This window comes from Rhinatrema bivittatum, chromosome 8 (assembly GCF_901001135.1).
Source record: "Rhinatrema bivittatum chromosome 8, aRhiBiv1.1, whole genome shotgun sequence".
Lineage (NCBI taxonomy): Eukaryota > Metazoa > Chordata > Amphibia > Gymnophiona > Rhinatrematidae > Rhinatrema > Rhinatrema bivittatum.
In genome coordinates, this window is record NC_042622.1 from 69,591,871 (window position 1) to 69,606,829 (window position 14,959).

At 44.1% G+C, this 14,959-nt stretch overlaps 1 protein-coding gene across 4 annotated transcripts in view; it reads left to right on the top strand.

Annotated features, from left to right (window-relative positions):
* CHD6 (chromodomain helicase DNA binding protein 6) overlaps positions 1-14,959 on the top strand; it is a 586,770-nt gene that overhangs the window by 334,539 nt on the left and 237,272 nt on the right. For all 4 annotated transcript variants that reach the window (XM_029614845.1, XM_029614844.1, XM_029614846.1 and 1 more), the window contains one exon: positions 6,083-6,247. In XM_029614845.1, the coding sequence (XP_029470705.1) occupies positions 6,083-6,247 (165 nt within the window). The remainder of the gene's footprint in view (positions 1-6,082; positions 6,248-14,959) is intronic.

Here is a 14,959-nt window from a genome sequence, read left to right on the forward strand (position 1 = left end):
ACATTTTCTTTCACCATGTATGAGAAGTGTTCCAGGTCAGGGTAAAAGACATTGCAAACTTTGTACCGATATAGGTATAAGATGTCTAGCCTGGATCTTAATGATTTATGTCTGCATTGCCTGGGGCCCAGACATGGCTAATTGTTCTGCTTATCGGAGAATATCCCCTTGCGTGCTATCATAGAGAGGGCTTAAGTAAAAATATTAATTAGGCAAGGAAAGAAAAGGCTTGAATAGATCAGTACAAAATAGAAAAAGGTCAGTGTCTTCTAAGCACCATAGATATAGGGAGGTTCAGAATTACCACTCAATGCCTTCACAAGTCTCCTGCATCTCTGCAGTGCTAGTTGCCCAGCATTTCTGCTTGTTTCTGAGTTGCTACATGTTTCTGTTTAGTCCTGTGTTCCTACTTGTTTCCTTTTGTCCCACTTGCTCTTCCTCCATTCCTGGTCATCTTCTGCGAGTTCTTGTTTTGTCTTGTTCCTGCTCTTTTTTCAGTCCTGTCTTGTCTCAGCCCAGCTTTGTCTCCTTGTTGCCTTGACCCCGGATTGAGCTTAACTTTGCCTTGCTCTCATCCTGCCTTGACTCTGGACCAGAACTCGACCTGTTATAAATCCTGCTGGCCACCAGAACTCAAAGGCTCAACCCAAGAGGGGAGGTAGTTCGCGAGGTGGAAGACATTGGCCGTGGTGTCTCGGCTGCTGCCTGCTAAGGTCTATTCTGTGCCTGCACAAAATAAGTTATATCAACTTGACAGAGGCCCAAGGGATCACCACCTGCCTAGCATGACAAATAGGGTGTATAAGACTTGCATGTACATGATAGGTTGGCTGGTGCCCCATGTACAGAAGAAAATCCTTTTGGTGACAAAGAGAAAGAAGCAGTAGATATGATAAAAGATAATTGCTCCACTTTGGAAACATTAACAGAAACTACTTTTAAACAATTTTTACAGAAGAAATTCCAGCATCAACCTTTTCAGAAACAATATTACTACTCCCACAGAAGGTATTAGCCTTACTCTTATTATAGACAATGTTCCCAGTTACAGCAACAAGAAATAAAGGCCTATCTCAGAGACAGAACTTAGCAAAAATCTACCCATCAGTTGTTGCAAAAGACTGTTCTTCAATTTTAACCATCAGAATGGTGGCCATTTTTTTTTCTTGGTAGAGTCTTCCAGTTGGGGGGAAGACTGCAAATTTTCAGTTAGTGTTACTCATCACTTCAGACAGGTAGGTTATAAAAGTAGCTGGTAACGGTTATCACCTAAACTTTCAAGAACTACCACCAGCCAATTCTCTACATCATCATCTAACTAACCCTAGATTAGTGTCCAATACTAAGAGAAGACTTGCCTTTTCTGTTGGCAGCACATGCTATAGAGTCAGTCCCATTCACAGAAATAGGGAAAAGGTTCAAGTCCAGATACTTTCTGATCCTAAAGAAGTCAGGAGGACTTCGTCCCATTCTGGATTAATGGAATCCAAACAAGTTCCTGAAAAGAGAATAATTCAAGATGTGTTCCCTTGGCATCATTCTCTCTCTCATCTAGACACTGGAGACTGGCTAACAACCCTGGTTTTCAAAGATGATTACATGCACATAGAAATGTACAGGAACCCCAGGAGGTACCTGCTCTTTATAGTAGACAAAGACCATTATCAGTACAGAGTCCTAGTTTGGCCTATCTGCAGCTCTGAGTATTCACCAAGTGCCTAGCAATAGTAGCTGCATATGTCAGGAAAAACCATATATTAGTCTTTCTATAGTTAGACGATTGGCTAATATCAAGCAGATCCTCAATGGGAGCAGAACAATCCTATGTGCTCAACACCCTTCTCTTGCTTAGATTCCTAGTAAACTTCTACAAATCCCACTTAACTCTATCATGTCAATTGGATTTCATAGTAGCCCACTTGAACACCACAGAAAGGAAAGCTTTTCTATCTTTGCAAATGATGGAAGATTTCATCCACATAGTTTTCCAGCTAACCAACCAAACAGTATCAACTAGGACCTTCATGATAAGTATTAAGCTATGTGGTAGTGACTGTACATGTTGTTCCACTTGTATGTTTACATATAAGGTAAGCCCAATGGCATTTGAAACTGTTCAATTCAGCATACTCAACTGATGTTAATCAGAATAATTATCACTAAACAAATCATTTGATCCCTGCTTTGGTGGCCCCTTCCTTCAAATCATCTTTGTGGCCAAAGTTTTCATCCTGAGCAAACATAACAAATACCACAGATGCACCCACACAAGGCTGAGGAGCTCATCTCGATCATGATAGGCTTGCAAGTGATTTGGACTTCAAGACAAACATTGTCTCATAAACCTTCTGTAACATTTGGCTGTCTATGGCGGTGTTTGTGGCAGCCTCACTCCTGGGTTCCGCACTCACTAATGTGGGCCAGACGCCACCATCACCAATCTAGCCTCTTCCTCCTAGGCATACACGTGTACACCTTGACAGCACATATAGGCCCTGTGGCAGGGAACCTGGCCACAGCACAGCCCGATGACACAATTGGGTGGTTCTGCGCACGCATCCTAAGTTCCTGCCTAAGGTGGTGATGGATTTCCATCTGAAGCAGTCAATCCTCCTGCCCGCTTTTTTTCCCAAGCCTCATTTGCACCAGGGCGAACGGGTTCTGCACAGTTTGGACTGTGACCTTGGCCTTCTACCTGGAGCAAACAGCAGGCCACAGGCAGTCCGCGCAATTCTTCATTTAGTTTGACAGGAAAAGATTGGGGGTTGCTGTTGCTAAGCAGACTCTGTCCAACTGGCTGGCAGGTTACATTTCTTTCTGCTATGCAAAGGCGGGACTGTAGCTTGGGGGCCATGTCAAGGCTCACTCTGTCAGAGCCATGATGGCTTTGGTGGCCCACTTGTGAGCGGTCCTCATGGACGAAATCTGCAAGGTGGCGAGGTGAACTTCCCTTAACAACTTCGCCTCTCACTACTGTCTGGAAAAGTACTGCCGACGTGACAGCAACTTCGGTCAGTCTGTCCTCAGGAATCTCTTTGAGCAGTGAAACCCACCACTTCCTGCCTGAGGCCCTTTTTTCGGGTTCAGGCTGTTTCCCGCTGTTGTTGTGCCCATTGGCACCTGGTTAGGTGGCAGTTGGTTCATGGGTTTGGGAACAGCCTGTAGCTAGAGATTCACCCAAAAGTGTGGACTACCATCTTGCTTGTCCTAGGAGAAAGCAGAGTTGCTTACCTGTAACAGGTGTTCTCTTAGGACAACAGGATGTTAGTCCTCACGAAACCCACTCGCCAACCCACAGAGTTGGGTTTCTCCTCTGTTTGTTTTATTTTTTCATAATTCTATATTTAGGAGACTGAAGAGGGGTCCCCTCATGGACATGTGGTTAGTGACATGCTGCGCATGCTCAGTGTGCCAGTCAAAGTTTCCTGTGCCGGGCTCCATCTGGTGATGTCATTCACATGTGAGGACTAACATCCTGCTGTCCTAGGAAAACACCTGTTACAGGTAAGCAACTCTGCTTTACTAAGTGTGTCAATCATCCCACTTCCTCTATTCTAACAGGTAGCAATTCCTCTGTATCCATCAAATAATTCAAATTTTCATTGCATCCCTCAGCTTGGAAATACCCACTTGTGTGGTTGCATTCATTCTGCTTGTCCATGGAGAAAGCAAAGTTGCTTATATGTAACAGGTGATCTCTATGGACAGTAGGACAGAACAGCCATACAGTCTCACTCTCCTTCCCTGGAGTTGAGGTTTAGCTAGGGAGTAGACTCGTGTGGCGGTAGCTGTGTGGGAACACCTGTACATGCTAGAAAGATTTGTAGATCTTTCTGACCTCTGAGAGCATGTTCCGTGTTGTCACCGTACAGTGTTACCCACTTGTGTGGCTGGTTTGTCCTGTCTACTGAGATCACCTGTTATAGATAAGCAACATTTATCTTAAAAGGAGTGCAAGAATGTGGGATAAACTTATTGGGAGTTAACTTTGTGGCTTCTTGGTATTTTCCATCTTTCACAAGAAATGGAGGTGGAGAATTCTGGAGAAATACTGTGAGTTCTACATGATGTGAGAGTCATTTAAAGAACTGCTGTAGATTGTGGGGTCAAAAATCAAACGATTTTATGCAGGTAAAGATGTGTTTATCTACATAAAATCATGATTTGATTATTGCCCATCCTTTTCTTGGGTAAACAGTGTGCATACTTTTACCCATGGGAAAAAGTGGATGGTGTTCAGTTAGGGAGGGAAAGTGCGCACGATGATTGCATTTCCAAACCACTGTGCATACTTTCTAGCTCACACTTTACCCCTGCTTCAATACAAGTGCAAAGCATTAGGTACTTTGTACCCAAATGAGCAATGTCAACCCTTATCCAAAGTACCCACAGGCCTTCAAACTCCACACATATTATTGCCTTCCCCATTTACACAATGATGATGTGACTTGTGTATTCATGACTGTGTAGCAACCACGGCATGGTCTGTGGACCTCTAGCCTGAGATGGGGTTGATGCAACCTGAGAGGGTAAACCCCCACAGGTCCCCAAAGTCAGGAGGCTAGGCCGTAGTAAGACAGGGGCCAGCTGGCGCTTTGCCAGTATCAGTCCACTTTCCCCGCAGGTTTATTCATTTAAATACACTTATTGCCCACCCTTCCTATGTTCAGAGGGGGGTACAATATAGAACATTTAGATATTCAGAGCAGGGTACAATGTAACACACATACAGACATATATTTGATGTTTGACATACAAATATGAAGCTGTTATAGCTTAAAAACCTTTTATCATAGGTTTAGAAAAATTTGTGCAATCTAAAAACCTGTAAATCATGTATCCTAGATGCTACAATTGCAACAGGTTTTTTTGTATCATTAGATAAACTTTGTTAAGAGAATAGTATCTTCCCATATAAGCTAATGATGTTTTTACTAAATGGAAATTTTATATAAAGATTCTTGTGAACTTAGAGCAATTTGGACAATTTTAACTTTTTTCATAAATTTAAATACCCCCTTTCACACAGGTAGAAAGCTTATGCCATACCTGTGCAGATAAAAAAAAACAAACTGTGTTGGAATGGTTGTCTGACTACTAATAGCTTTTATCTCACCCCTAGATTCATCAAAAAGTCTTAATAATGCAGTGATAACACGTGCACTATGAAAAAGGGGCGAGTTTTAGGGAAATTTTGGAGTTACCGCTCAGTGCGATAAACCTTACTTTTCGCATCCAGCACTGGGGGGGGGAGGGGGAGGGGGGAGACTATCTACAAGGCCCTATTTATATCTCTATGGGAGGCCCACCTAGTAACTCGAGGTGAGGTTTAGATAGTAGTGTAGGGGTTAGGGGCCACTTTTACATGCAGAATGAGACGTTCGAACAGAACAGTACAAGAGTTGTGAAGATTTGATGTCCTTTGGAGTGAGGAAACTCACACAACTATGAGATTTATACTATGTTCTCTCACTCTAGCTTGATGTTACCCAGGCAGAGAATCTCATCTCCTGTAGTAGCATAAATAGCTGCTTACTAAGGTGCCACCCCCAGAGGCGCTCTCTCTCCCTCTCCCCTCCCCTCTCTCTCCCTCTCCCCTACCCTCATCTCAGGCCCTCCTCACTCTCCTCCCACATCTCATGCCCTTCCCCCACTCTCCTCCCACATCTCAGGCAAATTGCGTTATGGGCATAACGCACGATATCGCACAGCTTAGTGCAATTGAAAATACACCTTTTTCAGTTGCATTAAGCTGTGTGATATCGTGCATTATGGTTTCCCAAAGTGTGAAGCCAGCCCACTTTCTTGGAAATCCCGCCCCCAACTCCTCCCCAATCCCTCCCCCTTTAAAAATTTGCATCGCACCATGAGTTATGGTGCTTATCACATGCGTTAATGCCATAATGCATTTTGAAGAATGATGTGGTCAGTTTCTACTTTGTAATATCCTGAGCATGTTCTTTAAATACTGTGATGATCTGTGAACTTCTCTTGCTTCCTGTGCTGCTTGTCCCTTCTTTTATTCTGGACAAGACTGTGTTGTAGATAATACTCCACCTATTTCTCTCCTTTGCCTTGCCAGGCTCAGGCTCGCTGTCATAGGATAGGCCAAAGCAAAGCTGTGAAAGTATATCGCCTGATAACCAGGAACTCCTATGAACGGGAGATGTTTGATAAAGCAAGTTTAAAGCTGGGGCTTGACAAGGCTGTGCTGCAGGACATTAACAGGAAAGGGAGCACTAATGGGGTAAGTCATAGCAACAAACTACTGAGGGTGTTTCAAGTAAGCTGGATGAGCTTGTACTATCTTGTTACCTTCAACACTAAGCCAAAATTAGCCATTATTGCTCATTTGTGTACAGTGCACATTTGGGTACAGTGCACAGTGATGAACAGCAGGAATTCACGTAGTAAACGTTTTTGGTCTGCGATTGAGCATAAATATACATGACTTACTAGTGGTCACATAGTAGCTGCTGGAAGTATTACAATAGGACTGATCCCCGAGTCTTCAGGTTTCACAGATCTCTGCTCTAATATTCAGGGTTATTTATCATCCTGCTAAATCAATCCAGATGTATGTGTTTATGCTATCCTAGCAGAAAATCAAAACCTTTCAGTGATATCATCACTAGTATATAGAGTGGTGCAGATGAGGCATTTGCCACTTCCCAGTCTTCAGCAGATGGTGACATGTGCTGGATTGGTGAAGTAGGATTTCTGAGCTTCCAGGTCATCAATCTTCGAGCCTTCAAATTGTTATCCCAAGTAGAGCAAGCCCTGGGTTTTGCTCCCTAGGTCCTTGCAGCCTGTGATAATGGGCCCAGGTAGGTGGCTTCCAGAGTTTCTAGGATCTTGTTGAACCCCAAGGGTTGTAAAGGTATTGTGGAAAGGCTCCTCAGGCATGCTGCTTCTTTGGGATTCTGTTTCACACTCCCATGTCCCCTCTCTATCCTACTTTTAATAGGCTTATTCCTTGCTGTTCTAGCCCTGTCTGTACTGGCAGTTTAGTTAAAACTGTCTTATTTTTAAAAATAAAAAGCAAACAAAGAGGGAAAAAGCAAATGTGGTGTTTACAGAGCTGCAGAGGCAAAAGCAGCTCAGAGCCAGCGACTGCTCGGAAATTGGGCAGCCTTCTGGTCATGCTTTCAGGGTACTGTTTGGGAGCTTAAGGTCAGCTGGAAGCTGCATTTAGGGGAGGGAAGATGTGTTCTGGCCAAGGTCCTGGCACTCTGAGTTGAACTTGTGCTCATTGGCCAGCTCTTTTGATCTGTCAGTGATTGGAGCGAGGAGACTGCAACAGGGAGGTATGGCCCCTGCTGCCCTAATGCAAGAAAATAGGAAGCCCCCACTAGAGTGGAGCAGCCATTGTTTTCGGCATGAATGGTTGCCATCTTTTCACGTGGCTAGTGCCAGGCTTCTTAGTTCTCTGTTTCCCCCAGGTCAGGTTCCTTGACATTATACTGCAGTTGCCTGAGGGAGAGAATTTTTGAGAGTCTTGTCAAGCCTTTTCTCCTGTTTCTCAGGGACAATTTTTCTCCCAGTTTTGTTTATCCCTTGCACGAGGTTGTCTTCATCTTGGAGAAGCTTGGTGGAATAGGAGCCTCAAAGATTTCTTGGCCTTTGGCTCTGCCCATCCTCTCGCTGGTGTTCACATCCATGTGCTCCGGGCTGGCTAGAGGACTCTTGACCTTGTCAGAGGTCCTTCCATCTCCTAGTTCTTCCCTGGGGTCAGAGGGAGAGGAGAAAGTGGAAGGGGATATGGATAGCCTCTTAGAGAGTGCAGAAGATAGAAGAGACCTCTCCCTGAGAGGATATCACTATCTTCAGGCTGATCTCCTAACTGTATTTCTTCACCGCATGGCTCTAGCTGAATAGGCATCTCTTGACAGGGGATCTTAAAGGAGACAGGCCTTGCGTAAGCTCTCCCCTTTATTGGCAAAGGGCAGGGAAAATGTATGTTGTGTCCCTTGACTATATGCCCTGGTTTTGGCAGTGTCCCATGGTCAACTGGTCCAGTGGAAGTTGGCATGATTCTTAAGGATTTTTGTTATTGAAAGATTGAATCTTTCTCAAGTCAAACTTTCTCTGCTGTGAGCTTGCCCATTTCAGTTCTCCAATTGTGGAGGAGTATGTAGCTCAGGCCTTATTGTGCTGTGGCCATCAGAGTGTCTGGAGGAGGCCCGGGTGGGCTTCATGGCTACTTTTGGCAGACACAATGTTTGACCATATTAGGTTTTCTTCTTTGTCGCTGACTTTGGGACAAGTTGGAGACTGATATAACTGTGTAACTGGGTGGCTGATTTAGCGTTTAACACCTGGCACAACAAGTTTCCCTTCAAAGTAGGTTACGCTTCACTGAACTTTTACGATACTTAGTTATGGTCCTGGGAGAGTCTAAACCAGAAACTCTTAGCAGATAGTCCATTTGCCTTCTCAGACTATTTGAGTTTCTGGTCTTACGGGGATGACTGGAGTTGCAGGAGGAACAAGCAGGAATGCCAAGATTTCTAGAGATGGGTTGGCCTGATGAGAGACAGCAATTCATATCTGATGGTCCCAGATAGCAGTTCCTCTGGAAGGGTTACCAAAAGTGAACCCATTTCACTACAGACCAATGGGTCCTGGTCATAATGCAGAACAAATATTTTATAGTTTTTTGCTGTTCACTTTACCAGTACCTTGTGGTGTTTCCCTTTGGGTGCCACTCCAAGGGAGGTAGCTTGGGGCTAAGGTTGGGACTTCTTCTACCTTTGTGGTTCCACACTATAATTGTCTTAGTGGGTTCAATAGATATTTTTGCATACCCTTTTTTCAAATGGAAACTCTTCACTCAATCATGTTGGTAGTAAGGCAAAGAGAGTACATCTCATCCCTGTTCCCTTCAGAAGCCTGGATCATCTTTCCCTTCAAGGAAGATCACCAGAGGTTTCTTTTGGTTTTGCAATCTAGGAAAGCTTTTCCAGTTAAGAGTCCTTCCTTTTGAGCCCATTTCAATAACAAGGATCTTTTTTCAAGGCAATGATGATGATCACATTGTGTTTATGAAGGGAAGGTGTCATGTTTGTTTTGTATTTGGATGATTGTCTAAAGGTGATATAATTTTAGGACAGCCAGCTGGCTTTAGCCAGGGTGATTCAAGTCATAGAAGGCACGGGCTGGGTAGTGAATTATGCCAAAGGGTGGTCTGATTTCGTACAACTTTCTGGACTATTGGGGGACTTGCTTCGATCTTAAGATGGGTTGAGTCTTCATGTCACAGGAAAGAATAGCTAATTTGTTTCTTTGGTGCAAGCTCTCTGTCTCGGTTTGGGATATTTTTTCATTTTCTGGATTCCATGGTGGCCACCTGGGAGTTGGTCCCTTGGACTTAAGGTCATTTGCACTTCCTGAAGAGCAGGTCCAAGCTACGGGATCACTTCCTACCACTGACAAATGATGCTTTCTTTCCTGGTGACCTTGCTCCTTCAAAGAGTATAAGGTATAGAGTGGAAGTGGGCTATTCTACTACATCTCTGGAGGTTCTATCCATATACTTCTCTGTCTGCCTCAGCTCCTCTAGGTTAGCCATTCTAGCTTTCAGAGTCCATACTCATTCTCTGAATGATAGGAATTCTTTCCACTGAGTATGCCCCCGAGCCATCCCTCTGCTGGTTTACTATGTGCATATTTTTTATTTTTTCAAAATCAGGAATTGAAAATTTCAGACTCCGTAAACACTAAACTTTAAGAGAGAAAGGCGAGATTATGCACGTGTGTTTACTTTTATGCAAATGAGGATCTTTACAGGAAAAGAGAACCTGCCCACTACAGAATTTAGGGAGTTGGGGAGGAGTGGGTTGGAATAGATTTTGGATCAAATTTCCAGTGGCGAATTCTATACAGAATCTTCCTGTCTATCTGCACTGCTTCTTATACCAATTATGATGTCACTGAAGAGTTTTGCTTCTCTGTTTCCATTTGCTGCTAGGATAGCATACATCTGAACTGATCTGGAGGATGATATAGAAGCTTGAATGTTAAAGCTGACATCTGTGGAATCTGAAGACTTTGGGTTCAGGCTTAGTGAACTACAAAATAGAAGGTATTGAACAAAAAGAGAGAAAAAATGTAGTGTAAATCCACTAGGCAGCTAAACACAAGCATAATTCAAACACAAAGAAAGACAAAATATAGCTTAAACCAGCAACAATCTCATGACCTCTCCACAAAGCAGAAGGTAGTGTATGCTATGGCTACCAGTTGCTTTGGAAGAGGGGTGGCCAACTCCAGTCCTCATTAACCGCAAACAGGTCTGGTTTTCAGGATATCCACAATGAATATACATGAGATAGATTTGCATGCACTGCCTCCTTTGTATGCAAATCTATGTCCTGCTTCCTCAGTATTCGAGCAGGTCAGTCCCAATGAGTGGGTTCTGCACCTCTGCCAGCAGATGGAGACGGAGCAAAAGCTGTCTTAATGGCCATATAGTCCCACCCTGACATCAGCCTGCCAGTATTCTCCGTCTCCAGCAGATGATGGACATCCATTTCCGTTCGGGGGATTGCCTGTGAATAAAAAAACCCAACAAAAAAGATAAAATAAAAGTTTGAAAGGAGATATCGGAAAGAATAGACGCACCACTTGACTCCTGAGGTGATACTGAGCGGTCCCTCTGTCAGAAGAGTGCCTTCAGTCCAGTAGCCTTGAGTGGTATGGACCTAAATTTGAATTAGCGGTTGCAGGCTGAGAGAGGCTTGGCGGTAAAGGCTTTAGCCTTCTCTTCCCATAGCCAGGACCCATTCCTGCTCTCAGCCAGGGCTGGCTGAGCTCAGGTAATGGTTTGTTTACTTTATATTAAAAAAAAAAAAGGAAAGAAATCAGTGAAAAGAAGAAAGAAAGCAAGAGAAAGGGTCTGTTTCCTCGGCTTTTGGATGTCTGACTCATGTCTCTTGGGAATTCTGTGAGGTGAGGAGGTAGTGCAGGCATGGTGAGTTAAGCAGCCGTTTGGCTAGGCCCCGCTCCCAAGCTTCTCCCTTTTTTTTTTTTTTTGGTGTGTGGTAGGCCAAGGGGTAATTTCACATACTTTTTGCTGAGGACCATCGGCACACGCTTGCACGTCCATTTGTATGTCCATTCTCACCTGTACGGCCTGTTTGGGCATTCTTCCTTTTGAATACACATATTGTGTGTCCAGCTTAGGTGTTTTCCTTTGTGTTGTTACTGGGCGCCCAGTTTGGGCATCTAGTTGGACAAGCGGCCTCAACATGTGTGCTTGGACATGGCTGATACGCATGGGTATGCTAGGCGTGACCTTTTGTCAGTCTGCACCTGTGGCGAAGAAGTCTAAGCGCTTAGCTATTTGTGCTGCATGCCACATCAGGGCCATCCAGCTAGAGCTTTCTTTAAGCCTGTGCCAGTGCTGCCTGGATGCTCAGGGAAATTTACCTCCTGATTTTACCGGTGATGGTCCATCTCCTCAGAACAAATCAGAATGAGGGGAGTGGGACAGAGGGTGACACGACAGGGGTGTCTCCTGGGACACTGGCTCTCAGGACGTCAAGTTCGGGCCTATGGGGCCTGGAATGGACCCATCCTCCTTTTCTTGGGTGGAAGTCTTTCAGGGATTGTAGACATTTCTACAGGGTTGGTCTTTTGAATCGGCAGTACCTTCTAGGGTAGGTCCATATGCTCAGAGTTCTCCTTCCCCTGTCTCCACAGTCAAGCGACTTGGTGCAGTACGGTCTGACAAGGCTTGAATGCAGGTGGATCAAGATGATACCGATGATGTTGGTGGATTTTCTGGTGAGGAAACGGACATTCCCCCAGATTTGGAGGCATAAGGAACTCTTCTCTGTTTCTTTCATAGAGATGAGTTGTCGAGCTTGATCTCTCAGAACTTGAAGACCCTCGGAGTGGCTGGGACTGACTCCTTGGGTATGCAGAAGAAGGATTCTATTTTGGTCACATTATACAAGGCTTCTTGTTTCTTTTCCCTCCTGGATGCAATCCAGGAGTTGATTGATTTGGAATGGAGTGCGCCAAAGGCGTCCTTTAAAGGAGGATGTATCTTGGTGGGTTTATACCCCTTGAATCCGTAGGAAAGAGAACAGTTGCGTTTCCCTAAGGTGGATGCCTTGGTGTGTTCTGTCACAAAATGCACCACCGTCTCAGTAGAGGGAGGTGCGGCGTAGAAGGATACTCAGGATAAAAGAATTGAGGTTATCCTAAAGCAAGCCTTTGAAGCGATGACATCGAACTTACAAATTGCTTCTTGTTGTGCCTTGGTACCTCAGGCTACCTTGTGTCTTTGTCAAGAATCCGGTAGTGCCATGTCCGATCTTGGACCTATGGTAGAACTGGGGCTGCCTTTTGAATTGAATGCTGGCTGTGATTTGGTTTGCACAGCTGCCAGAGGAACTGCTTCGGTTAATGCAGCCAGGAGGCAGCTGTGGCTGCGCCACTGGTCGACTGATACTATTTCAAAGTCCAGTCTTACCAAGCTGCCCTTCAAGGGCTCGCTTTTGTTTGGCAGTGAATTGGAAAAAAATGGCAAGTAAATGGGGAGAGACCCAGGTCCCTTGAATGCCAGAGGACAGGAAGCCCATTGCCTGAAATTTTCGGGTGAGTGCCCACTCTCGAGACTACCATTGTTTTCGGTCTTATCGGGGAGGTTCTTCCCAGAGGTCTCGTCCCTTCTGCCAGTCTCAGTCCTTTTGCCCCTGAGGGCTTCGAAAGGATGTGGACTCCAGAGGTGGAGCTCCTCGGTCTTCCCAATAAAGGTTTGCGAGCTCACCTGTTGGTACAGGAATTAGGTGGCCACTTAGCCCGTTTTTATCACAGGGGGGTCCAGATTACTTCGGATCAGTGGGTTCTCGAAGTGGTTTGGGAGAGGTATGCTCTAGAATTTCTTTGCATTCTTCTAGATGCCTTTATAGTCTCTCCATGCAGCTCCCCTCAGAAGAGGGGAAGCGACATTACAAAGGCTGTTGGACCCGAACATGGTGATTCCTGTTCCCGAATCACAGCAAAATACATTAATTTTGTCGTGCTCAAGAAGGAAGGGTCGTTTCAGCCCATACTGGATCTTATGAGCGTCAACCGACATTTACGAGTCATACATATTTCAGAATGCAAACAGTGCACTCTGTCATAATACCAGTACAAATAATCTCAAAACTCAACTCTTACTTTTTGAACATGTTATCTATGTATTTCGATTTTTATGTTGGTTTGTTTTTTTTTAATTTGTTTCCAAAATACTGAAGACATTAATCATTCTGATATGATTGTTGCGATGGAGAAGGTACAGAGAAGAGTGACCAAAATGATAAAGGGGATGGAACAGATCCTCTATGAGGAAAGACTAAAGAGGTTAGGGCTGTTCAGCTTGGAGAAGAGATGACTGAGGGGGGAATATGATATAGTTCTTTAAAATCATGAGAGGTCTAGAATGGGTAAATGTGAATCGGTTATTTACTCTTTCGGAAAATAGACTAGGAGGCACTTCATGAAGTTAGCATGTAGCATATTTAAAACTAATCTGAGAAAAACCTTTTCCACTCAACACACAATTAAATTCTGGAATTTGTTGCCAGGGGATGTGGTTAGTACAATTAGTGTAACTGGGTTTAAAAAAGGTTTGGAGAAGTCCATTACCTGCTATTAATCAAGTTGACTTAGAAAATGGCCACTGCTATTACTAGCATCGGCAACGTGGAATATACTTAGTTTTTGGGTACTTGCCAGGTACTTGTAGCCTGGATTAGCCACTGTTGGAAGCAGGATGCTGGGCTTGATGGCCCTTTGGTCTGACCCAGTATGGCAATTTCTTATATTCTTATGATTGCCTTTATGAAATAATATCTTCCAGAGCAAATTTAGATCCAAAAAAGAGAAATACTTTCTCTATAGAATCCCTCATCACAATAAAATATATTTTTTTATGGAAAGGGTTGTGGTTTCATATAATTTGTATCTATTATCACCCGGTAATCAATACCATAGCATGTTATAATCATTAACCGTTAACCACCTTCCCAATATGCTAATGTGAATTTATTATGAAAAACAAATGTTGTTTTTTTTTTTTTTTTTAACATTTTTCATGCAGCAATAAAATGTGCCTGTACTTTTCACCATTAAAAATGTCCTCATCGTTAAATTTTCTTCTGGTCACCCGATTCTTTTCCCAACTCGACAGAACAGTGCATATTTTTTTAAAAGGAACTTTCCATGTTCATCAACAACAACATAGCATCAAGCACTGATTTTAAAAATTCTTACTGCCCTACCATTTCAGACATAAGTCTTTCCTCAGGGGATGTTGCTCTTTTCAAATTGTGCTGATACTCTATGCCGGTAGAAAAACAATCTCTCTGATAACAATGCTGAGTACAAGCAGAGGAGTGCCTCATGTCTCTGGATCTGATGGAGGCGTATCTGCATATTCCCATCCATCAGGAACGTCGCCGATTTGCTGGTCTGGATTGTCATTACCACTTTTAGGCCTTGCCTTTCAGGCTAGCCATGGCACCCAGGACTTTTTCCAAGGTCATGGTGGTGGTAGCAGCAGCCCTCTGCAAGGAGGGCATTCTAGTTCACTCCCATCTGAATGACTGGTTGATTCAGGCCAAGAACATGGAAGAGAGTCTTTGCACATTCCACAGGGTGGTTTCCTTGCTATAGAAACTAGGCTGGGTGATGAATCTGCCAAGACCAATTTGCAGCCGTCTCAGACCCTGGAGTATCTTGGGGTTCGATTCGATACAAGGCAGGGCAGAGTATTTCTGCTTAGAGGCTCAGATCCACACATCGATGCTATGAGTTTGATCCCTGTGGAACTCTGTTCATCTGACCATATGTTCTTAACTGCAGATCCTGGGGTTGATGGCTGCCGTATTAGAAGTTGTTTCCTGGGCAAGGGCACATATGCGCCCTCTTCAGCGCACGTTGCTTTCCTGATGGGGTCAGCAGT